The sequence below is a fragment of the Lutra lutra genome, chromosome 8 (assembly GCF_902655055.1).
Source record: "Lutra lutra chromosome 8, mLutLut1.2, whole genome shotgun sequence".
In the NCBI taxonomy this organism is placed as follows: domain Eukaryota; kingdom Metazoa; phylum Chordata; class Mammalia; order Carnivora; family Mustelidae; genus Lutra; species Lutra lutra.
In genome coordinates, this window is record NC_062285.1 from 124,185,514 (window position 1) to 124,210,492 (window position 24,979).

Below are 24,979 nucleotides of genomic sequence, written 5' to 3' on the forward strand. Positions count from 1 at the left end.
TCTAACTCCTCATGAAAGCTCCTGGCTTCCTTTCAGGAAACAAGCTGAACGCTGTTGGACACAGTTTCACCTGAGCTCTGCAACCTCTTCAGAGCCAGGGCCAACAGCAGTGTCAGCAAGCACAAAGAGGCAGCTGCAGCAGCAAAGAAGAGACAAATGGCACTACTGAGTAGTGCCTAGGGTAGCTGAGGGAAGGGCTCCTGAGTGTCATCATTCTAGAAACCTCCGTTCTTCCCAGCTTCTGTTTTGTCCCTCTTCTTGTTGTTTCCCATCTACCTCTCTGGCAGCACTTTCTTAGTCTTCTTTGATGGTTGCTTCCTCTTCTCTCAGACCTTCTAAATGTTGATGTGCCCTAGTGCCTAATCTTTGTTACTTCCTTAGGTAACCCCATCAAGTTCTGTGCTTTTAAATATCAAGGGTGTGTCTGTAATTCTCAAGTTAATAAGTCCCATCTCCCCACTCCCACCCTGAGCCAGACTTATATACTCATTTATCTACTTCACACCTCTATGTAAATATCTACCAGGGATCTCAAACATAGCATATCCCAAAGTAAACAGGAACTTTTCCATGATTCTTTTCTAATTCATTGTGTTGTACTACCATCCATCCACTTCTCTCATCTGTGAAATTCTCTCATCTGTGAAATGTGAATAACAAAATTTACTTCAGATTTCTGAAGAAATAGCATGCATACTAATCTGGACACTGGATTTTTTTTTTTCTCTCCTCATTTGACCAATCTCAAATCCTTTCAAATCTACCTCCACATTAATCTCTGCTCTGTCCCATTTTTTCCTCACTACATCTACCTTCTGGTTTCAGCTACCATCTTGTCTCACCTGACCTACTAGAATAACTTTCCTATTGACCTTCCAAGTCTTGTGTTCCCTCTGGGACATTTTTCCACAGGACATTCAGAGTACACTTTATAAAAGAAGAAATTTTCTTCTCTTTCTGCATTTCTCCATTGGTGACTTCTTAGTAACCTTACAAAATAAAATCTGAACTCCTTACCCTATTGAACATAGCCAGGCATAATCTGTCCATAGCCATTTTCTTTAACTCCATCTCAGGTAACTCTCCCAAACTCACACTACAATTTCCAGTCACTTGAGTCTTTCAATTTATGGTACAATCTCCATGTCTTCCTACTTGCTGTTCCCTCTGTCTGAAATGCTCTTCATTTGGTTTCTCCATGGTTAGCACTTTCTCATCTTTTGGATCTCAGGTTAAATGCCATACCTTCAGAGGTCAACCAGGCAATCTAAAGTCAGGGGCCTCCAGTTCTTCTCTCCCACAGCATTATATTTTTTCCTTTTTGTCACTTCTCATAATTTTAAATCATATGTTCATTTGTTGTTTAATGTTTGTTTACTGCTCTAAATTCTGTCTACTTGGAGATTGAGCAGAGTATCTGATATGTAGTAGTCAATGAATATCTGTTGAATCTTATTGAATGAATGAATGTTCTTTAAAGGTACATGTAAGAGACCCTGGGGACCATGGAGTCACCTGAGACAGGAATTGGGGGCTTGACTCTGCGGGTTTCTTCAGACTTAGGCTTGTAGTCAAAGACTGGAAAATTTTCTTCAGGTATTGGTTCCTTATTTATAGGTTGTAACTTGGATGAGTAGGAGTGCTGTGTTCTTCCCAACATCATCAATATGACATGGCCCTTCTTGGAAATCATGATAACTAACATGTTTTTACCTATGCATCTTATCTATATTATGCCATTTAATATGATTCCATAGTTAGATTTTGCTATTATTTCCTATATTACAGTTGAACAAACTAAGGCTCAGAGAGGTTAAACGCTGCCCAAGATCACAAAGCTAGTAAGAGAGACACATAAGAACATGAATATGTATAATCTGATCTCAGAGTCTGCATTCTTTTTTTTTAGTTTTTTTCCTCTTTGAATTTATTTAAATTCAATATAGTTAACATATAGTGTAATTTTAGTTTCATAGGTAGAATTTAATGATTCATCAGTGAGCACATTCATTAATGAGCACATTCAGTGCTCATTCCATTCTGTACATTCCTTAATTCCTATCACTTAGTTACCCCATCCCCCACAGCAACCCTCAGTTGTTTCATAGAGCTAAGAGTCTCTTATTGTTTATATCCCTCTCTGATTTTGTCTTATTTTATTTTTCCTTCCCTTCCCTATGTTCATCTGTTTGCTTCTTAAATTCCGTGTATGAGAGAAATCATATGATAATTGTCTTTCTCTGACTAACTTATTTCACTTAGCATAATACCCTATAGTTCCATCCTTGTTGTTGCAAATGGCAAGATTTCATTCCTTTTGATTGCTGAGTAATATTCCATTATATATAAATACCACATTTTCTTTATCCATTCATCTGTGGATAGGTATCTGGGTTCTTTCCATAGTTTGGCTATTGTGGATATTGCTGCGATAAACATTGGGGTGCCGGCACCTTCTTACACTACTGGTGAGAATGCAAACTAGTGAAGCCACTCTAGAAAACAGTATGGAGGTTCCTCAAAAAATTAAAAATAGACTTACCTTATGACCCAGAAATTGGACTACTAGGTATTTACTCCAAAGATTCAAATGCAGGGGCTGCATTCTTAAATTAACCTCTGACGTTCAACTACCCATGTAGCCCTACGTTGGCTCTCAAAGTGACCTCTTCAAATCCTGTAGATTTAAATACCATCTATGTCCTGGCCATGCTTGCTTTATATCTCTGGCCCAGACTGCTCCCCTGCACTCCAGACTAATTTATCTTAACTACCCACAGGCATCTTTTCATAGGTAACACCAACTTAACATTTCCAAAACTGAGTTTGTGCTTATCTCTATCCCCCACTTCCAAACCTGTCACTCCAGCAGCAACGGTATCAGGGGTCATGAGATGTAAATATGTGTACATCCATACATGTGTCTTAGAGAGATGGCCTGAATTAGAAAATGGCATGATATTTCTTCTTTTCCTTGCTATTGCTTGATCTAACCTTCCTTACTAAATCGTGGCATACCCAGGCAAGGACCAGGACATATATTATCCTGCATTCCTAGCATCAAGTGCCTAGAAGGTGTTGAAAGGATCTTGTTGAATGAAGGAAAGAAAGAAGGAATGTTTTCTGTGAATGTTATCTATTTCTACTGCAGGTAGTTTCCATTCTACTTCTTAATTTCTCAGGATGTTTTCTAAACTCCTCTAACTGGCCATTTTTCTTCTTCCCATGTTTCTAACCTAAGGGATGGGATATTAATGAAACTCTGTTTCCAAAAATCATTTTCATTTCTCTTCGCTTTGTCACTTGCACCCTTGATTTATGTGAAAGGAATGCTTAATAATGAGGAAAAACCTATTTAGAAATGTAGTGTAATCATTCAGTGGTAGAGAAAGAGTGATATATGAGCCATATATTAGCAGTAATCTGTTTCATATTTATTTTTCTGGGCTGAAGTTCAGTTCCTCCTTGAAAAATTGGAAAGCAAGTAATAAGTTACACACACAGCCTCTTAATAGACATCCATCGTCATCCAAGGGAATTCAGCTAACATTTTCTCAAGATTATAAAAATAACTTTTAATTGTCTCAATAAAATTTCCATTCTTAATAGCTTAATATTGCTTCATTTTGTTGCTTTGTTTTCTAAGATATAGAACTCAGTTTATTTTTTATAAACTAATAAAAGAACAGTTCAGAAATTAGGTATATTCAATGTAAGTACAAAGCCATGGATTTATTTAAACCTCAGAATTTACTAGGTAGAATTGACAAGGGAGCCAAGGGATGTGAGTGTTAACTGTATCTGGGATAAATGTTCAGTTTGGCTATGAGTGAATTACTTGGCCACTCTCTCTCTCCGCCTCTAAGAAATTGAAAGAAAAAGCCTCTGTTACAAGGTTTATGTAGGAATAAAATGAGGTAACAATGTCAGAGTGCTTCCAAAATTACAAAGGTCTGGAAGATAATAGTAAAGTGATGGCTTTATAATTAATTAGTGTTATAATTGAAATAAGCAAAATGAAGTTATTTTTATCATGCTGAATAAATCAAAAACAGCTATACTTTATGCAGAAAATGGAAGAGATCCCACATTAGAATTTTAGTTGATTTTGTGTGCGTTCAGGTAATGAACTTGGCTTTTCCACGCACAGAACTGTAGCATTTAAAATGTGCCCTAAGTAGAAATATTTTAATGATTATCTCTTTAATGTTTTCATATATTCAGGAGATACACAAGATGATTTGTCTTCTACTGTATTTACTTTCTGTAAACCTAGCAATTACAATAATTTCATGGAGAGAGTACATCCTAAGATGATATTCTGCTATAAGTCATAGTTCAGTTGAGTCTGTGAATCATTCACATTCCCATATTCCTTGTTGTACAGTTTCCCTCTGGTATCATAGGAAGATGAGAGAAGAAAGAACAAGTGAATGTAGAACCCTGTGGGAAATCTGAGTTTAAATTCCCATTATACAATTAACATTTTTATGTGGGAGAGCCACAAAACCTTCCCAGACTCTAAAGTATGTTTTTAATATAAGCAATAAGATCTTTTTTTTAAAGAAAATAAAGTCTTTCTTTTGTTTTATAACTTAGATAACTATACTATATATTGGAAAACAAGTGTCAATATTTTCCGATGTACAAAAATATCAACTTTTAAGCTGAGACCATCTCAGATCTGCATCTGCAGACATGAATGGGACAGGATGGAGATTTTCGTGGGTGTGTGCTATTCTCCATGTTCTGTATGGACACTGACACCTGTGAGCTCATTCACACTCACCCTGGGTACAAAAGCTCTAAGCACCCAGTATAGAGAGGATTGGATATAATGAGTTACTAAATAGAAAACCAGTTCATGCAAAGAGACCCAGCACTGGTCCATCACATCTTCAGTGTACTAGCTTGTCTGTGCTCTGGATGGGCTCCTCATTTGCAGTTACCAGATATGTTGGCTCTAAGAGTCACTTCATCTGCAGTTACTTCTTGCTTCATAGGACAAACATTGGGGCCAGGACTAACTGTCCACATTTCACTAACCATATTCTGAATTAGAAAAGTATTGGTTGTGTGTTCCCTCTGGACCAGGCATTGTGCTAGACCCAGAGGATTTTACTGTGAATAACAGAAACTTTCCTTGTTTTTAGGAGACTTACAGTCAGAAGGTCTGCTTGTCCCAAGCTAGAATATACAACTTCATTCAGCCTGAATTGCCAGAATGTTTGGTTTTTTAGACCATATCAAAGGGTGCCCTTCACCATGGTGGATTTGGGCCAGGGCCCTCCTCCGTTTGGGAAATTCAGTCCTGTCAGAGTACTTGGGAAGTTTGTAGTTGATACCAATTTGATTTTCATAAATATCGTGAAGAATTCTTATAAATTACGTAACCATATTTATAAGACCAGCAAGATGAACTTTGAATGAGAATTTGAAGCAATGAATTGCAATTGCACATCATTTGGAATTTAAAAACAATTCCCTATAGTGCAAATTTACCCCATAAATTTGGGCTTCTATTTTTGCCAGCGTGTGAAACTATTGATTGTTATGAATACTGTTACAGGAGAGGTTAATCACAAAAGCCTAACACATCTGTTGACATTCTTATACTATAAAAATTTAAATGGCATGCAGTCCAGAATGAGCCTGTGTGAAAAAGATATGGATAAATAATAGTCCATTTTGCTGGTTTAAGCTGGTTTGGCTCACTATTTTCTCATTTTTCTTCTGCCTCCTTCCACAACCCAGCCCTCCCCTGGGAAATAACTTCCAAAGAAAATCTAATTGGAGAATTCCCTTTGGCCTTGTTGGGTGGTTTTTAAAATGCCTTGTTGGGTGGTTTTTAAAATGCAAAGTCCTTGGTGGTTTGGTGGCTCAGTTGGTTAAGTGTCTGCCTTCAGCTCAGGCCATGATTCCAGGGTCGTGGGATTGAGTCCCACATCAGGCTCCCTGCTCAACAAGGAGTCTGCTGCTACCGTCTCCTCTGGCCCTACCCTCGGCTTGTGCTGTTCCTTGCTCATTCTCTGTCTCTCAAATAAATCTCTTAAAAAAATAAAATGTAAAGTCATAGTTTACTTCCCTCTCTATGTGCTGTATTGATTAAAAGCCCAAGAGGAGCAAAAGTTTTGGGCCAAAGAACACAGTCCTTTGAAAAAGCCTTTCTGACACTGACCCAGAGTCAAGACTCACATCAAGTCCCTCCTTCTGCACCCACCAAGTTTTTGGCTTTTGCCTGGTTCGTTGAAAGCATCTCTTCTCTCTGATTTGCTGCAGCTCTCCTCCCTTACATTGTTTTCCTCCATGCAGCAGCCATAGTGATCTTTGAAAGCCTAAATCAAAATGACTTCCCAGTGGTTCCTAAAATAGGATCCAATTGTCCTGTTGGGGCTGGTAAAGCACTGCACAGACTGGACTCCTCTCACCTTTTTAGCCTCTTATGCTAATTTTCATGATGTATACACTCCAGCCACCCTGCTCTCCTTACTGCCCCTAGAACATCAGACACACCAAGCAATTTCCCAGCTTAGGGTCTTTGTACCTAGATCACTCATCCCATGCTTTTCCCCAGCCCTGGCTCCTTTGTGTCTCAAATTTGTATGTGCTCTTGCAGAGGGGCCTTTTCTGAACCCCTGCCCAAGTAGTGTGTGACCCCATCCCTATAACTTCTCCCATTATCTTTGGTTATCTTCAGAACATTCGTCAGTACCTGAATTCATCCCTTCTTTTAAACTTTTTTTGCCTATTTCTTTTTTGCTTGTAAGTTTGCAGAATGTAAATGCCATTCATATCTCTTTTGTTCACAGCTGGGTCTCCAGTGCCTGACACACAGTGGTATATTTTTGAATGACCAGATGCACATGTAAGGACCCAATTTTTTGCTGAAGAATGCCCCAAATCTTAAACTCCACATAGGTTCAGGTGTTCTAAGGTCCATTCAATTAAACCATAGGAGACTTGGATATACTTTCAATTTAGTTTCTTTTTTCTGTTCAGTCCTCTCTAATAAATAGTGACATTATCTTTGTGAAGTTGCATGCCCCATGGGAAGTGCTTGGAAGATATGCAGAACAAATGAATGTAAGAATGCCTTTCAGGTAGGTGTAAATATGTATTTCCCTACTCTCTGCTGCTTCCCTGTAAAACTAATATGCTCCTCTCTTGAAACAAATAAACTGAAATGCAGACTGGAATAGTATTGGAGAGGATTCTTAAAATATTAGGAAATGTGTAAGTCTTCATGACTTCTAATGACTTCATGTCTTTTTGTAAAAATTCCTGGCTAATTCAGTCCTTAGTAGGTAGATATGTCAAGTGCCTGTGAGAAAGAAGCATTTTCCAAGTAGGATTTTCATTTCCAAAATGCCATTTTCAGAAGCCCTGTGTGTTGCTGCTTTGAATGGCCATACTCCAGACATCAATGGTGCAGGTCTTTACTGACATTCAAATCTGCTTCCAATAAAGCAAGTTCAAGAAATTTCATAAAAATGTGATACACTTTTGAAATAATTTTAAATTTTTAAATTTAAAAAAGTCAGGTCATAAATACTGTACAAGCACAAGCATTGGTATTTTTCCCAAGGGTAATTAGAAAATAGTTTATGTGGATTGTTTAGTTATTTAAAGGATTAATTTACCTTCATCTCATAGTGAATATTCATATTTTCCATAAAGATTAAGGAAAAGTGATCTGCATCTGCTGAAGTATTAAACTTGAAATTATAAATGCCAAGATATGTGGGAAGTAAATAATGGAATCGTCTAAAGGAGATGGAGGGATTTAGTACCAAGGACAGTTCTAACGGGAATAAAGAATTAAATACTTTTGATTCACAATTTGCGCATAAGACCAAGTCAGATGACAGAAACCAGGCAAACTGGTGCCAGTTCTAAAATATACCTCTTAATGAGCTGTGGAAAATTATAGAGACAGAGAGGCGCTAGGGACACATTTAGAGAAGGGCAATTTCCATTCAGAGGTCTGTAATGTATCTCCCTGGTGTATCTTATTTTCTTTGTTTATTGGCCTTTATATTCTAATACCAAGTCAAAATACAGGCTGGGATTTCTAGCATCTGTTTATGTTGAGGCAAAATTCTCAAGGGAATTGAGATAACCATAGTTATCGAAACCATAGTTTCGATTTATTTTTGTATTTAAAATGTAACAAAGAAACCTGAGAACCCAAGAATTAAAAAATATATAAAATCACTTGAGTCATTTATCAATTTAGTTTCCATTGAAACTTATTTACTATAGTTATAATTAAAGCCAGTTATTTATCAATGCTATAACTGTCCACTATGGATTAATGCTATATTACACATAAAAGCCAAAAGGAAAATGAAATCTGTGCTTAGATACAGTCACATATATCAGACCAACATCTTATAGCCAACAATCAAAAGTAAGTGTGATAGTAAAACTTAGTGAAATTGATACATTTCCCTCCGAGCAATCTCACAAAACCTTCCGCCAGAACACACTTTTCAAGCCAAGAACCCAAGCAGATTGTACAAACTTGAGGAGTGTTAGTGCACAGCAAGTTCCTGGAAGCACATCATATATGAAGGGCCTGACTGTATTATAGCTAACACTCCTATATGCTCATTACATAGCAAGGAAGTGCTGCCTTCAAGCAACATTAATACTTCCTTTATTAAGAGAATGTGATCCAGGGAATAAATGATAATCACAATAACTATGAATAATGTTCTTTTTAAATGTAGGTGTTTCTGCAGGACAGTTTTAGGAGACAATACTGTTTATGTGTGGACACTAATTGCTCTCATAAATATTGATGTGATTTTACCTAACATAGCTTCACTAGCTACAACCTGATGCACTTAAAGTGTGTGCTATTATTTTATCCAGTGTTTCAGATAAATAACTGTAGCCTAAGAAGATCTATGTATTTCCAAGGAGGAATTTTTCTGCCATATCACTGTCAACAAAATGTACAAATATCAGTTGGCTACATGTAGATGCCTCAAAGAATGTTATGTGTATTTATTTTTTTTCTGTAGATTACACTTTTGATCCCAGGTTTAGTCTTCTTGGATTTTTATTCCTATAATGTTTGAAACAAAGTTGAAGAATAATTTTCTTATGGGAAGTTGTAAACAAAATTTGCTTCTTAAATACCTGTATGTCCATGGATATGGACTCTTTTTAATTGACTAATTTTAGGGCATTTTTAAGTTTATAGAAATTTGAGTTGATAGTACAGTGTTCCCATATATCCTTTCTCACCCCATTCATAGTTTCCTTATTGTTACCATGTTGCATTAATGTGGTATATTTGTTACAATTAATGGACCAATGTTGATGTATTATTATTATTATCTAAAGTCTATAGTTTAGTTTAGGGTTCACTCTTTGAGTTGTATAGTTCTGTGGGTCTTGAGAAATCCATAATATCATGTATCCACCATTATGTATCACACAGAATGATTTCACTGCCCTAATTTCATCTGTCCATCCCTTGTGCTGCCCACCCCAGAACAAACCCCTAACAACCACTGCTTCTTATTGTCTCCATTGTTTTACCTATTAAAAACATGAATATATTTTTAAGTTTTCACAGATATACAAAGAAAGTTGTATGTAGACTTCCCATTTTCCATAAGTGAGAGAGCTCAGTATCAGAATACATATAAACCACATCAGTTTCATTACTACTCCATTGGTAGAAGCCCAAACTATGGAAAGGCTGACTGCAATTTTTTTAAAATATCTAATCCATACACTTCCCATTCAAATTACATCCTAAATTTTAATCTGTAATGCTTTAAAAATGTAGATATAAAGAAGTACAACACATCCTTAACAGTCTCACATTTTTTTTATAATTTTTTAATTTTTTTATTAACATATAATGTATTATTAGCCCCAGGGGTACAGATCTGTGAATTGCCAGGTTTACACACTTCACAGCACTCACCATAGCACATACTTTCCCCAATGTCCATAACTCCACCACCCTCTCCTGATCCCCCCTCCCCCGGCAACCCTCAGTTTGTTTTGTGAGATTAAGAGTCTCTTACGGTTTGTCTCAGTCTCACTTTTAATAGAGTCTTGCTTTTAACAGATTTTTTCCAAGATTCTTTGTTTTATCTATTTAACTCACCTATATTAGGGCCAGTGTTTAGGGTAGTATTCACTAGTGTGGTTATTTACAGCAGGATGTTGATCCTGATTAGTGTTCTTCCCATACTGGTTGTAAAATACACCTTTTTATATTACCCTGCCTATATCAAAGGAGAGAAGGGTTCTGTAAACTAAAGTGCTCTGTAAATATTAGTTAATATAATAATATGTCCATTAAATTGTACATGTTGCCAGCCAGCTGGCAATCTATTTCTTCATTCTTTGAAAAAAAGCTGACCTCAGCTGAATTCATACAAATACCAATTGCTCCAAATCATTGCTCTGCACTGGCTATGTAGGTAAGGAGTGACCAAAAAAAAAAAAATTATGATAATGAGATGAAGAAATATCAATGGACAGTATTTCATAAGATTCATGACTCAATGCATGCCTTATGTTCCCACTACATTCCTCACTGTTAATCTCTTTTAGTTTTTTCTTCTCACCTCTTACAGGCTTCTATCTTCAATCTCCTTTCCTTCCTTGCTAGTTCAAACTGTAACTGACGATGGGTTTCTTCTCGACTGGCTTCATTTTGCTGTTCTTCCAGGAGAAAAATCTATTACCTGCCCGCCGGTACAGTTCATGAGCGCAGGTTAGTAGCATCCTCTGTCATGATGTGTTTGATATGTTGGCCTTTTGTTCCAACAATGACAAGGAATACAGCAGGGGAGGATGGGCCTTGGTCCCATGGGAGAAGTGTTGCCATGGGCAATCCAAAAATTGCTATTTCAGGTTAGCCTGAAAAGAAAAAAGCAAGATGGAAATGTTTCTCTCAGAATCTTTCCTATATTTCTCCACACTTGGAAGGACAGAAATTTATCTGCAGTTGTGTTGGGGCTGTTTTTTGTCTTTAGCCTATTCTATTAGATAAATTACCAAAAAACCCAGATGTTCAGCAACATCTTGGTCTGAAAGTTATTTTTTTCTACACAATCCCACCCTCCACCATAAGTAACTTGAAATCTTGAAGTATAGATAATCAACATCTCAAAAAGCTGATAGCTGTCTAGCCCAACCCCCATGGGTGTGGCCCTCCTATGTTAGTAACATTTTGTTAATAAGTATGCAGATGTATTACCTTATCAGAAGCCCTTCTACCTTTTTTTTCTTTTAGCCTCCCCAACCACCCAAAATTCTACTGGCTAACGATTACCTTTAATGTACTATGTATCTTTCTAAAGTTTGTTTCTTAATTTTTTTGAGACATTAGGGAGCAAGGGGAAAGCATCAATGATGTCCTGTAATTCTATTCTATTGTGATCACTGGAAATCTAATTTTAAAATTTTAATTGGTCTTATGTGATCATTTACCCTGAGCTGAGCTAATGGTTAAATTGGAGACCATTGCATTTCTCTGAAAATCTTTTTTTTTTCAGTTCTGTGAGAATTAAGATTCAGGTTTGCTCTGTTTATGTGCTGTGCAGAATATAAGAGTAATTGACATATTCTAGTGGGTTTACTCAAATACATGTACACTCAATAAAGTATGATATAAGAATTGACATCCAAAGAAACCAAGATGTGTTTTCCAAAATTTCCCTGTGCAATATCTTTACTTAGCAGTGCTCTTTGCTTAGACTGTAGCCATGGCATTTGGATTCACCATGATCTAAATCACCAATGATTTAGATTAGTCCCTTGTCATATAATGACCCTCTATAAAATCCTAAGATAATACATTAGCCTGTATCAGTAGTCCTCCATAGTTTTCAAACTTTAACCAGCATCAGAATAACCTGGAGGGCTTATTAAAACACAAGATTGCTAGACCTGTCCTCTAATCTATGGTGTTGATATCCACCTCTCCATCTGGATGGTATGTAAAGGCAAGGATGGCTTATCCAATTCTATATTTCCGGTACCTAGCACATAATAGGTGGGGTGAATGGGCAAATGAATCTCTACACATGTGAGAAGATTTGAATGAGGAAAAAGGAGGTCACAAAGAAAAGCATAGAAAAACCAGTGTGCCTGCATTGTCAGACACAGACTTGGAACTGAAACATTTGTCCTCACTATGGAGAAGGGGTGAGCAATGAGGGCTTGAAAGAAAATGGTGGTAAAAGGAACCATAAATCTCAAACTTGGATTGGACATCAAATGTCATCAAGTTCAGCCATTCAGCAGATACCTGAACCTCTGCTAAATGGTCAACCAGCTCATGTTTGAACATCTGTGAGATAGGGAATTTCAGAACACAACTGTGGGTACCTGACTTTTAGGAAATTCTTCCTTAAAATAAGCCATAATCTCTCTGTCCCTTCAGTTTTTACTCCAAAGAACATCCAGATTACAGTTCTCCCTGGATAGATGAAAAATAATCTACAGAGCAAAAAGGCAAAATGTATGAGAAAGATTGTGAAATTATAGGAAAAAGATTTAGCAAGTATTGGAAATTGAGAGAGGGGGGAGAGAAAGAGGTTTCCATATCTAAGGAATTGGAAAAATGTTGAAGGTAAAAGGAGAGTGGAAATTCAGAAGAGACATGGCTATGGTGAGAAAGATGATGATTTTTGTTTTAATAATCCTGTATTATAACTCACGGTAGGTCTTTGACACATAGGTGTCCTGAGGCCCTCTGGAAATGATGGCAAAGCAATTGAGAAAAACAAGGCTATTGATGGCAAAGCAATTGAGAGCAAGGCTAGAGAATCCAATTTGGGAGTCTGAAGTATAGAAGTCATGACTTGAGCAAGAGGAGTGGATAACGTTCCCCAGGGAAGGACTAAAATGCAAAAAGAAGGCCAATGTCAAGTCCTTGGAAAATCTCGTTAAGAAGGCAGGAGGAGATGGAAGGAAGATGAAAAATAATAATTTAAGAAGGAGGCAACCTAAGGGAGAACAATGTCAAAGGGACCAGGGAAGAGTTCCCATAATAATGGGTGTTCTTCAACTTCTGATGGAGGCTGAGAGATGAGAATCGATTTTTAATATTTAGAAGTTAGTGATAACTGCCATGATAGCAGTCTCCATGAGAGATGGCTCTCAAAGTTGAGTGGACCTCAGGATTATCTTCAGGGTTTTTTAGTACTCAGCTTATCTAGCCCATTCCACGAGTTTCTGAGGTGAGGCACAATATTTTGCACCTCTATCAAGATCCTAAGTGATGCTAATGTGGCTGATCTGGGACTACGTTTTGAGAATGAGGACTGCAGAGAGGGGGGTAATAGAAACCAAATTACAGCTGGTGGGGAATGGAAGGCCCTGATGAATTAGAGGCAGTGAGGGTTCAATACTACCCTCATAAATTTTGAGACAGAGGAAAATAGAGAAGGGATAGGCTTAAGAACAGTAGCCAAGAGAAAGGAAGCAGAGGAGAGGAGACTGTGTGACAAGCGACCAATCACATATTCTCCATGAGCTACAGAGTGGTTTTGAGAGAGTAGGAGTTTGGGAAATCCTTGTTTCTTGAACTGAAAGTACAATTTACTGAACAGTCATCTTTGGCCTGAAAAAGTCAAGCCATAAGAGTGCATAAATCATAACTATAAAAGAATTTGGGCATTGGAAGTCACTGGAAGACTCAGACGAATGAAGGGAAAAGAAATCCTAACTAACTGTGGTAGTATGACCCATCAATTCAGATTGCCTTCTAAGACATTCATTGCTTACCACATCACTGTAGTGGTATACCTTAGTGAAGCCCCAATGTCCGATGTCATTTTAAAGTGCAGTTTGTCAGAAATTTTGGTATCTGTTTTAAGTCTTGTTTCACCTCAGGACAGATTTAGACAATGGAAAGTATCTCTTTGTAGACAGCTCTGATAGACCAAATTGAAGGGCATATCTATATCTGGCTGTCCTGGTTGTACACCAGTAATAAAACATTGACTCAGTATTCTAAAATTCTCTTGTCATACTAAATATGGATATTCAATTTAGGTTTTAGTTTCATCCACTTAAATAATAATTTCATTACTTTGCAAAAGCCTCCCTGAAACAACCTTATCTCCTTTAAATTAAGCCAAGGGAAATTATATTATAAAATTTCTGAGCAGGCAGAGACATAAAGCATCTTTTCATAAATATCTTTATTTTTGAAAATCACCTGACTCCCATAAAATACACTCATGTAGTTCAGATTTATATTTTTTGATTATATGCTATTTTCATCATGTACTTGGTCCATTAAATGCTCCTTTGACTCTTTGGGAAGATTTATAGGCCTTATAAATTGTCTATCCAATAAAGAGAGGGAATTTATCATCCGTCTTTTGCCCCCCCCCTTTTTTTGCCTTTGCCAAATACTGCAAATATAGTCAGTAGAAGATGTGATTACAAAGGAACAAATTGGATTATGGTCAATGGTTTGTAGCTAATGTCTCATTACTTTTCCATCCACTCCCCCATATGCACCTACCTCATGTTATCCTTTGTAGTCATTTGGCAAAATGTCTGCTGCCCCTGCTACATGATACATTCAGTGCAGTTGCAGTCTTATCAGTTGCATATACAGGTAAATGACAAAATGACTTGTATTTTCCATCCTAGTATTAAAAAATTAATATATGTAAATATTCCAAAGCCTTTGCAATCTGCTATGAGATATTTAGGTTGCGCCCCAGTTAGTAGCCTTGTGACCTAAAAGAATCCTAACTCCTATCCAAGGAGAGGCTATAAATATAGGAGACTTGGCTCTCAGAAGAGGAAAAAGAAATTCAAGGCTCCTGCTGTCTAACTGTTATCAGTCCAGGAGGGCTTCATTTATTACAATGTAGGGCTCTGTGTGGTGCCTCCACTTTAAAAAAAAAAAAAAAGAGAAGAAAAAGAAAGAAAGAAAGAAAGAAAGAAAGAAAGAAAGAAAGAAAGAAAGAAAGAAAAGTTTATCTGTATGTTCCCTCTAGGTATATCATCCCTGAAAATGTAATCTGTTAGAAATGTGATGCTATTATACTATTCTGGTCTGGGGAAAAGCAGGTGTCTCTGAAGTAGCCTATTTAATTTCATTTAGCCTAATTAAATTGTCAGTACAAACTCCCTCCTGGGTCCTGGTGGCTCAAGGGAAAGGCCTTGGTCTTCTTCAGGGTATACCCACAGCATCCAGGTTGGGGCTCTGCACATAGCAGGTAATTTATAAAGGCCTACTGATGGCTTAGTATGTGGGGAGTGAAGCCCTTTGGCATGTGGCCTTTAATTATCACCACTCCTAAGGTGAATAGGATAGTCTTCCCTTTGCAGCTGAGAGAACCAAGGATCAAAGAGGTTCAAGCAGAACCTTCCCACAGCACATTTCCAAGGCACAGCCTGGGAAGGTGCAGCACACCAGAATGGGCAGTCTGTGCCCATCTGCCTGTGCTGGGCTGCCAACTCTTTCCAGCCATGCCGGATCTGACCTGTCATGAGCCAGAACTTGGCAGGGGTGGGGTGGTGGTGGCTGAACTTACTGTAATAACAACTTTCTATAAAAATATCCATCTTTTAGTCCAGATACTTGCTTGACAAGTTAAGGCTAGAAATGCCCAAGTGGATGACTATCCATTGTCTCCTTACTGATTTGCCTATATATTCTATAAGAGGGATTTTGCTCAATAAATGGCAGAAATAGAACAGTGACAATGTGTCCAACCAAAATCAATACTAAATCAATAAGCCAACATTTTCTCTTTGCTTTTCCCAGTCAGTGAAGACTTTATTAAGTATTCCCAATTCCTATGTTTAAGAGACAAATTGGATACTTTCTAGTTAGTTGGTTCCTCAACTCTGTAACTAAGAGAATTTCAGGATTGCCTCTTTAGGGAAGTTTATTAGATGGAGATGGGGGCACAGACCTCAATATAGAAGTGAGAATCTTAGTTCTTGAATTCCCATTGATAACTCTACATAAGAGTTTATCATCCTCATCATCTTCTTCATCCTAGACACCACCACTGAACTGAGCATTTTGTACATATAAGGCAATGAGCAGACACCTGATATTTGTTATCTTGTGTAAGTCCTCACCACTGACTCATGAAACAGGTGCATTCACTCAAAGAGGTTTAGTCACTTACCCAGCATAGCACTCATCACTAGAGAGATGTACAACAAATTGTGAACCTACTTCAACTTCAGAGTCCTTCATCTGTATGAAAGGTTATCCGTTATATTGTCAAGAGGAAAGCTCTCTATTAACTTAAGTTTGTTTAGGATATAGCCACGATACTATTGCCCAAATCACCAGCAACATGTAGTATCTAAAAAACAGCAGAATCAGAAACCCGACGTGGGTCTCATGCTTTCCAGCCTGGTGGTTCTTGCACTATGTGTTTTTATCTTGCACTGTTGAAGAGGATCCTCAGTGATTCCTAAGTAGCAAGTTTGGTATGAGAGTATTTGTTGAAGAGTGGCCAATAGTCATCCAGCCACAAAGAAGCAGATCCTTGTTCCCAAAGCCACTGGACTAGCAGGTGGAGTAGCATATGGAGTGTTAGCCTCAGCATAGGGAGCCTGACCAGCCATGGCCAGGTCTCAAGGAGAAGATCAGATCAAGACTGTTTTCAGAGGTGTATTAATTTCCTATTGCTCTTGTAACAGATTCCTGCAAATTTAGCTGCATAAAACAACACAAATTTATCATCTTATAATTTTGCAGGTCAGTAGTCTAGGGGAAGAGGCTTAATTGATTTCTCTGCTCAGGGTCTCTCAAGGCTAATGTCAAGGTGTTGGTTGGCTAAGGCTCTTCTTGAGGCCATGAGGGAGAATAATCTTCAGGCTTGTTCAGGTTGCTGGCACAATTCAGTTCTGTGCAGATTCTTTAGGACTCTTAGACAAAGGTCATTTTCAGCTTCTAGAGGCTGCTTGCACTCCCTGGCTGCTGGCTTTTCAAAGCCAGCAATGCCCAGTTGAGTCCTTCTCACACTTTGAATCTCTCTGATGTCCCCTTCTGCCTCATCTTTGCTATGTCTAGATAGAGAAAATTCTCTCCTTTTATTTATTTTTCTATTTAAAATCAATTTAATTAACATATAGTGTATTATTAGTTTCGGGGTAGAATTTAGTCATTCATCAGTGACTTAACAACATGCAGTGCTCATTACATCAAGTGCCCTCCTTAATGCCCATCACCCAGTCCCCATTCCCCCACCCACCTTCTTTCTAGCAATCCTGTTTATTTCCTAGAGTTTAGAGTCTCTTATAGTTTGTCCCTGTCTCTGATTTTATCTTGTTTTATTTTTCCCTCCCTTTCCCTGTGTTCACCTGTTTTGTTTTTTAAGTTCCGCACATGAATGAAATCATGTATTTGTCTTTGACTGACTGACTTCACTTAGCTAGAGGGTATTATGCTAAGCAAAGTTGTCTCCTTTTAAATGGCTCATATGATGAAGTTGGGTCCACCTGAGTAATCCAGGATGCGCTCCTTCTCTAAAGGTCTATAAACTTGCTTACATCTGCAAAGTCCCTTTGCTGTGTTGCATGACATATTCACAGGTTCCAGTGATTAGGATACACACATCTTTCAGGAGCTGTTCTGCCAAAGAGAAGAGGGTACAAACTGCTGACCACATTTGAGTATTTGTTTCTGTCATTTTGAAGAGCAAGCAGCATGGACCAGCATATGTGGTAGAACCTGTACAGTCCATGATTTATCCTCCTGCTTCTCCTCAGGCTACCCCACTGAAGGCCTATTCACCTACCCCAACCCTCAGCCAGTGTCTCAGGGGTTTTATATTTAAGATATTTTTTGAATATCTTTTTTTCCACCATAGTGTTTTAAAAGCCCAGGTCCTCTGCTTTCCATCACTTTTATATTAGCCTCCCTGGTCCTTAAGAAGTTGCTAATGACACTGTTTACCTGGCAGTTTCTCCAAGCATTGTGTGCACACCATGTGTAGGCTTCCTAACAACATCAGTAAGGTGGTTGATGATGATGATTAGTACATTTTAAAATAAGGTTTAAACAGGTGAGTGATTCCTAGAAGATCACACAGCTGATAAGCAACAGAGCCAGGGTTTAAGCACCCCATTTCCACACCCTAGCTTCTTTTAGGAGCATCCCTTCTCTTCCCTCCACTTCTGGTCCCTCCTCATTTTTCAATGAATCATTTTCATTACCCTGTTCCACTCTCTTTTCACCATCTCCACATTTCATTTAAATTGTGGTGCTATACGCTGTTGCCGAAAGCTGCCATTTCATTCCCATAGAGTATTGATGCCTGCTTTTTCACAGCTTTATTTGTTTTTATCCACACTGAGCACTGTACCCACCTGGATTTAATTCATAGTCGTGGCACGCAGAGCCCAGATTCTGTAAGAATGTGAACCTTGCAAAGTGTAATCCGATTAGTGCTGCAGACTGGAGATGTGTGGGAGTAAAAGCTCTATTATGAAAAGCTCTGGGCCAATGTCCTCTTCCTTGAATGAGTTTAAAGGCAATCAGATGAAATAAAGCCAGGAGTTATGGGGAAGACCACCAGCTTAGCCTAGGAGTACAATTTATGAGTCAATTTAAGGACTAAATCATTGAACTTAGATAAGTTGTAGATGCTAGTGAAGCACAATTAACTTTGAATTGAAAAAAAAAATGTTAAGAGGCAAGCTGGTTGTTCAATTCTTATTTTGGGGGGGAAAGATGGTAATATTAGCAGGTACTCAGTGTACACCATACTTCTGGAGATTTTATGTACATACTGATTAATCACCATAACCCTATGAATTGAATATTATCATGCCCACTTTTATAAAAAAGGAAATTAAGGCACAACAAAGTTAAATAACTTACCTAAGGTCACACTGCTAATATTTACAGAACCAGGATTTATTTTTTTTAAGTTTTTATTTATTTATTTGACAGAGGGAGAGAGATCACAAGTAGGCAGATAGGCAGACAGAGCGGTGGGGGGGCGGGAAGCAGGCTCCCCGCTGAGCAGAGAGCCCGATGTGGGACTCAATCCCAGGACGCTGGGATCATGACCTGAGCCAAAGGCAGAGGCTTAACCCACTGAGCCACCCAGGCGCCCCCAGAACCAGGACTTAAATTCAATTACTGCAACCCCACGTTCTCAGTCACTGTGTTCTACTGTGTCTCTGATGCATATTATGTCACTATACTTCAAGTTTTTTTAAAGAGTGGTGAGGGAGGAAAGGACCAGGAGAAGGAAGGATGGAGGAGATGGGAACGGTTTCCTCTCATCCCACTTTGGGCTCTTCCAATTTGCTATTCTTTTCTGGGCACGTGACCTTTAGTAGAATCTTTATTTCTGTGTGTGTATATGTGGTAGGTATGAGCTGTCTTTGAGAGGAAGGGCCTAGAAAAGTTGTGAGAATCTTTCCACTTTGAACTTTCAGGGGTTCTGAAGAAAGTCCAGCCACCACTGGGCAGAAGGGGGTTGTAGTGAGACTGGAACCCTGCAGAGAATAAAAGAAGTGGTAAAAGAGTTACCTATTATTGTTCATCTTGGAGCTGATTGGTTATAGAAAAAGCAATTCCTTAACCTGGAAATTTCATTGAAAATGATAAATTGCCTTGTAAATATTTTTTGAATGGGAAAAAAAATCCACCCAAATTCCATGTGTAATTAATAGACTTAGAAGGCATTTAGATATTTTCTTCATTAGAAGAATCCATCACTTCTATAGTTCTTAAGATTTCTAGTATCAACTATTTTGATGGGGTGATCACTAAAATCAAGAGCCCAAAACCTGCATTCCATTCCTGGCTTTATTCACTGGCTGTGTAATTGGAGCTGGATACCTACCCGCCATGGATTTCTTCTGTGATGTGTAAAATGAGTATGGTACCTGTTCATTCTGCCTTACTGAGATGCTATTTGATATGCACTCTTGGAAGACACTTGCTTCAGTGGGTATAGATACCCGATATAGCACAGTTGTTTTTAAGTATGCTGTGCATTTTGCTCCTTCTGGTGGTTTTCTGTGAATAACTGACAATCTGGTCACTTGGAAGTCAGATGTTTTCATCAGAAGCCAGAGGAAATCAGGAGGGGGCCAGGGGAAAACTGTCTTGTAAACCACCTTCACAACACTGTTGTTTTCTATGACTTTGCATCCTTGTGCACCCTGGCCAGAGTGACACATGCATCATCATGCCCCTGTACCTTGAGAGCCATGGAGTCAGCTTAAAAGACAGAATGAAAGCTGAACTGCCTGATGTCTGAAGAGAGGCAGCTCAGGGAAGGTGTGAGAGGCAGGAAGCAAATCATGACATCATGCTCTGTGCACACAGGCAACCCATTGGGATGTGCTGTCAGCTGCCCTGCTGAAAGTTAACTACAGCTAGAGCACTTCCATAACCAAGAGAAGATGGGGAAATTTTCCAAATACAGAATGAATTTCTAGAACCTGCAGAATGTAAGAAGTTAAAGTCTCTGCTGCTTTGTTTAAGGGACTGTCCAGTTCCTTTCCAGAGCCTTCCAGGCTTGGTCATTTATTGGCATGTTGGTGAACATATAACTCTTGGCCACTATTTCATAGACAATAATTTTGAGGTCCTGTGATGAGACTGAAAAAACAGTGGAGTTGAGATTTTCTTCTTTCTGTCTGTGAAATGGGGTGTCATGTACTCATGTACAATGGGAGTGTCTGGGGTGTCTGGTGTTATAATTATTGCTCTGTGGAGGCTTCCCTCTTATATTTTGGGGCAATGCTGACATGCTGTACCCTTTGGTCTTGCCTTTCATGTACCACAGGATCGATAAACAAATAAGCAGGTTTCGGAGATGGTTACCTAAGAAGCCCATGAGGCTGGACAAGGAGACACTGCCAGACCTGGAGGAGAATGACTGCTACACTGCCCCTTTCAGCCAGCAAAGGATCCACCAGTGAGTGTTTCGTGTGAAAGCCTTTGTCTTACTAAGGACATGCAGCTGTGGTAGACCTTCTCCTGCACGCCTTTGAGTCCTTGGCATGTGGAAGGAACAGCTTAGTGCCCTTCTTCCCTGAAAGTCCTGTGAGTGTTCATATCCCTTTTGTATTTGGGTAAGCTAACTGTTCTAACAAACAATCTCCATATCTCAGTGGCTTGACACAGTAGAACATGTCTTCATATATTTGTTGGGTAAATGATCTTCTCCAGAGTGATTTAGAGACCCAGGCTCCTTCTATTTTGTGGCTCTGCCAGTCCCCATGCTCAGAGCCCCTTCAGGCTCATCATCATCTAACCAGCAGACAGGGAAGTTGGTCTACCCTTAACCCTATTGAAAAGAGGTGTCATCGGTTTGTTTTAATCAATATCTGTTCACTTCTCTATTTCCTTTTCTTCAGCAACTCACCAGGTTCCCCCAGGAAAAACCATATTCCTGAGTAGCCCGCTTGCTGGCTCTTCCATCAGACAGTCTCTGAACAGTGATTTTTCACTTTTGACATGCAGGGGGAAAGGTTGGCTGAGTAATTGAGCCTTTGGGGTATTGCAAAAGTGATAGAGAATTGACTCTGAAACTTCTGCGATGACAAGAAATTGGGATGGTGGGGTCAGTGGTAGGAGAGAAAAGCATGCCAAAAACTGTAAACAACTAGGCAAAAACAGCCTCTCAAAAGGCAAATAAGTAAGTTTGGCCCAGCCTTGCTCTCAGCCAGACTTCAGAATTCCTGGCTCTCCCCACTCCAGCCATAGAGACAGCCTCAGTAAAAAGGACTTCCCCAAGGGGAGGAAGAGGGTAACAGATTTTTTGAAAAAAATAGGTTGATAACTTTGAGGAAAAAAATAACAACAACAAAGGGCAGTCATCAAGTTGCACGGAATATATGGTTGGGGGCATGTTTTGGCAACAGAAAGTCAGTTAATGTCTTTGGACTTCTAAAAGGTGAAGGAGAAAAGAAAAAAATCAAGGAATAGATGTTCTGCATCAAAATATATAATGTATAATGCAAGGGAAACAACTTTGTAAGCCTCTAAAATAGCCAAACTCCCCAAAAGTCAGATTGATGCCAACCCAGCCACATTATGGGAACATTGAAAAAGGTCATTGAAAAAGACATGAAACTCACAGCCTGGCCCCAAAATTCTAGTTAGATCCTCTGCAGGAAATAAGAAATAGAAAGCTTTCATGTTAACTCCAAGATCAAGACCTATGGGTATTTTTTAAGAGAAAAAGACAGATGAAAGCTGACATGTTCCTGCTCTTAACTTAAAACTTTGCTATGCCTGTGTTGTTTATCGTAAAATTTCTTGGACAAGTGATTGGATGTTTTAAATTCTTCTGGAGTAGAGTCTGGTTTACATGCAGAATTTCTCTTTGCTTCTCACCTGCCCAAGAGAACACCTAGCACAGTACAGGAGCATCTCACAATTTTCAGATGGATAGGTATTTATCAGATGGATAAGTAGGTAGTTAGAAGAATCAAAGAAATATAGGGTATGTGCGTAGGGTTTTGCTTTGCTTCAAAGGGATATATGTAAATAGAAGAGGAAGATTTTCCACTACTCATCTTCATGCTGGTTACATTTCCTGATGTTCTTTCTTGCTTCAGAACAAATTTCTTAGCAGAATTCTTAACGTCAGAAGCATCTAGGCACCCATCAGGATCTCTAGGGAATAGAACCAAGATTCATATCTTCATAAGTATTTTAAAATATTTAATAAATGAGGAATGATAGCCTGTGAGATCACAAAAGTACTCAGCCATCTCCATCACAAATTTGAGAGGCCTTTTTTTGTTATGTTTGGGCATTGGTTCACTGAATAATTAATTCATTTACAGTCTCTGATTTGATGTCTACTTCTTGGCCAGGCACTGTCTGGATACAGAGGATATAAAGATAAATGATAAACAGTCTTTACCCCAACCTAAAGACAGAAAGACCATTTTAAATAATTGTATACAATATGATGGGTGTGACTTAAAAGAAAGAGTGTTCCATACTGCAGATTTGGAGAGAGGTTCTAAAAAATAAGAAGTGAACACGTTCAAAAATGCTTGAGACGGGTCTTAAAGATAACATTTGTCCAGGTAGGTAGTGAGGGGAACAGATATCAAGGAGAATAATTTATGTGTAAAGTGTATGGGTATGGGGTGCCTGGGTGGCTCAGTTTATTAAGAGTCCCATTCTTGATTTTGACTCAGTTCGTGATCTCAAGGTCATGAGATCAAGTCCTGCATTGGTCTTCACCCTGGGCATACAGCCGGCTTGAGGTTCTCTGTCTCTGTCTACCTCTGGCCCTCTCTACCCTCACTCCCCACACCACCGCAAAAAAAGAGTATTCGGGCATGAAACAGAAGGGAGTATCTGAAGAACTACAAGTAGTTTTCTGTGTATAGACATAGGGTATGAGAAAATCTGGCATTATTGTTTGAAATAGGAGAGTGATCAGTGAAAGATGAGCTTTCAAGACAGGAGAACCAAGAAGGATAAAGCAAAGGGATAGCTGGAAGGAAGGAAACCTAAGAATCTGGCCTCAAGCCATTATACAGTTGGGTGGTGAAGAATTAAACAAGGGTCTTGAACATCATGGGCAGTGGGAATTTTTTTCGCTTTGAGAATTGTCATGCCGCATGAACAACATCCCTTTAATGAATGTGTAGAAGTAAGACTTGAGGAGTGCTGACTCTCCATTTGGAAGTGATTGGTGTAATCAGAAAAAAAAAAAATTCCCTAAAGATGGATGTTTCCCTAAGGTGACACCAATGGGTTTAAAGTAATCAGAAGTAGCTGGTTAATGAGCTCTAGGGTTTATAATATGATTTCCTGGTTTTCTAAATACAATCCAAAATCCCATGTGACTTCTTGGTTTTGCAGAATGTTTGATATTGTGTTTGTCTAGGAATAAAAGTGACTCATAGATGTGTGTGTGTGTGTGTGTGTGTGTGTGTGTGTGTGTGTGTACATGAATGTAGAGGAAAAAGAAAAATTAGGAGTTCAATAAATACTGACCAAAGTGGAAAAGAAGTCTTAAAAAATACTTTGTGCTCAGGATAAAGCCCAGAGTCTGAAGCTGACTGATTAGCTTCTGCTTACATTCTCTGTTGAGTGCTTCATCCACAATGAACTGCTTTAACCTTAACTCACAGCGCCCTCTTGACTCCTGTTGTACAGAGTCTTCCCTCTGTCTGGAACACTCTTTCCCTTAGACTCCTTTCTTTCAGGTTTCATCAGAGGCGTTTCCTTCAGAAAACGTCCCAAGATTTCCAACCTTATATGTGCATTTCAAAAACATCATTCTGTATGCACTTGGGAGAAGGATTGGAGGTGGACAAGTATAGAACCAGGGAGATTGTTTATATTATTTCTAGGTTTTAGAAGTAAATTCTGGGTGAGGTGCATTCTTCTGTATCTTGATAAAATTTATTTTTTTCTATCATAGCTCTCGATATAGAACTGTATAGGCAGTAAAGTTCTTGAAAGGCTATGTCTACATCATCATTTTTTAATCTCATAGTTGGTGCTTAATAATGATTTGTCAAATGAGAAATTAATAGATGAAAATAGAACAATCATGTGAAGAACGAATAAAGATGGTGTGAATTTAGCTCACTGCACACTCCTCTCAGGCCAAATTCAACTCATTCTCTCCTCCAGTGTGGTCCACTTCCATTGTCCCTGGTCTAGTTAATGGCACTTATATTTGTGCAGTTGTTGAAACCAGAGTTAGGAAGGTATTCTAGACCTCTCCTTCACCTCCACTTTCTGCATTCACTACATCTCCAAAGTCTGATGATTTTCCAAGCTAAGTGTCTCTGTAATCTAACAACTTCTCTCAATGTCCACCATCATTATCTCATTTCTGAAACCAAAAGTACTGTTTCAATCCTTGCCCCGCTCCAATCCATTCTCCCATGTGCTAAAGAATGATGTTTTCGAAATGCATTTCTAATCATGTCACTTGATCTTGTTTAAAAACCTTAGAATTAGGGTGCCTTCATGGCCCAGTCATTAAGCATCTGCCTTCGG

The 24,979-nt window shown here is 38.7% G+C and overlaps 1 protein-coding gene across 2 annotated transcripts in view; it reads left to right on the forward strand.

Moving 5' to 3' along the window:
* The window catches only part of ANO4 (anoctamin 4), a 462,190-nt gene that overhangs the window by 297,475 nt on the left and 139,736 nt on the right, over positions 1 to 24,979 (forward strand). Inside the window, exons 1-3 of one of the 2 annotated variants that reach the window (XM_047742884.1) lie at positions 7,012 to 7,100; positions 10,703 to 10,742; positions 20,778 to 20,912. In XM_047742884.1, coding sequence (XP_047598840.1) covers positions 10,738 to 10,742; positions 20,778 to 20,912 — 140 coding nt within the window. In that variant the 5' untranslated portion in view covers positions 7,012 to 7,100; positions 10,703 to 10,737. Of the gene's footprint in view, positions 1 to 6,999; positions 7,101 to 10,702; positions 10,743 to 20,777; positions 20,913 to 24,979 lie in introns of those variants that run through there. The other variant, XM_047742883.1, reaches the window with a different exon arrangement.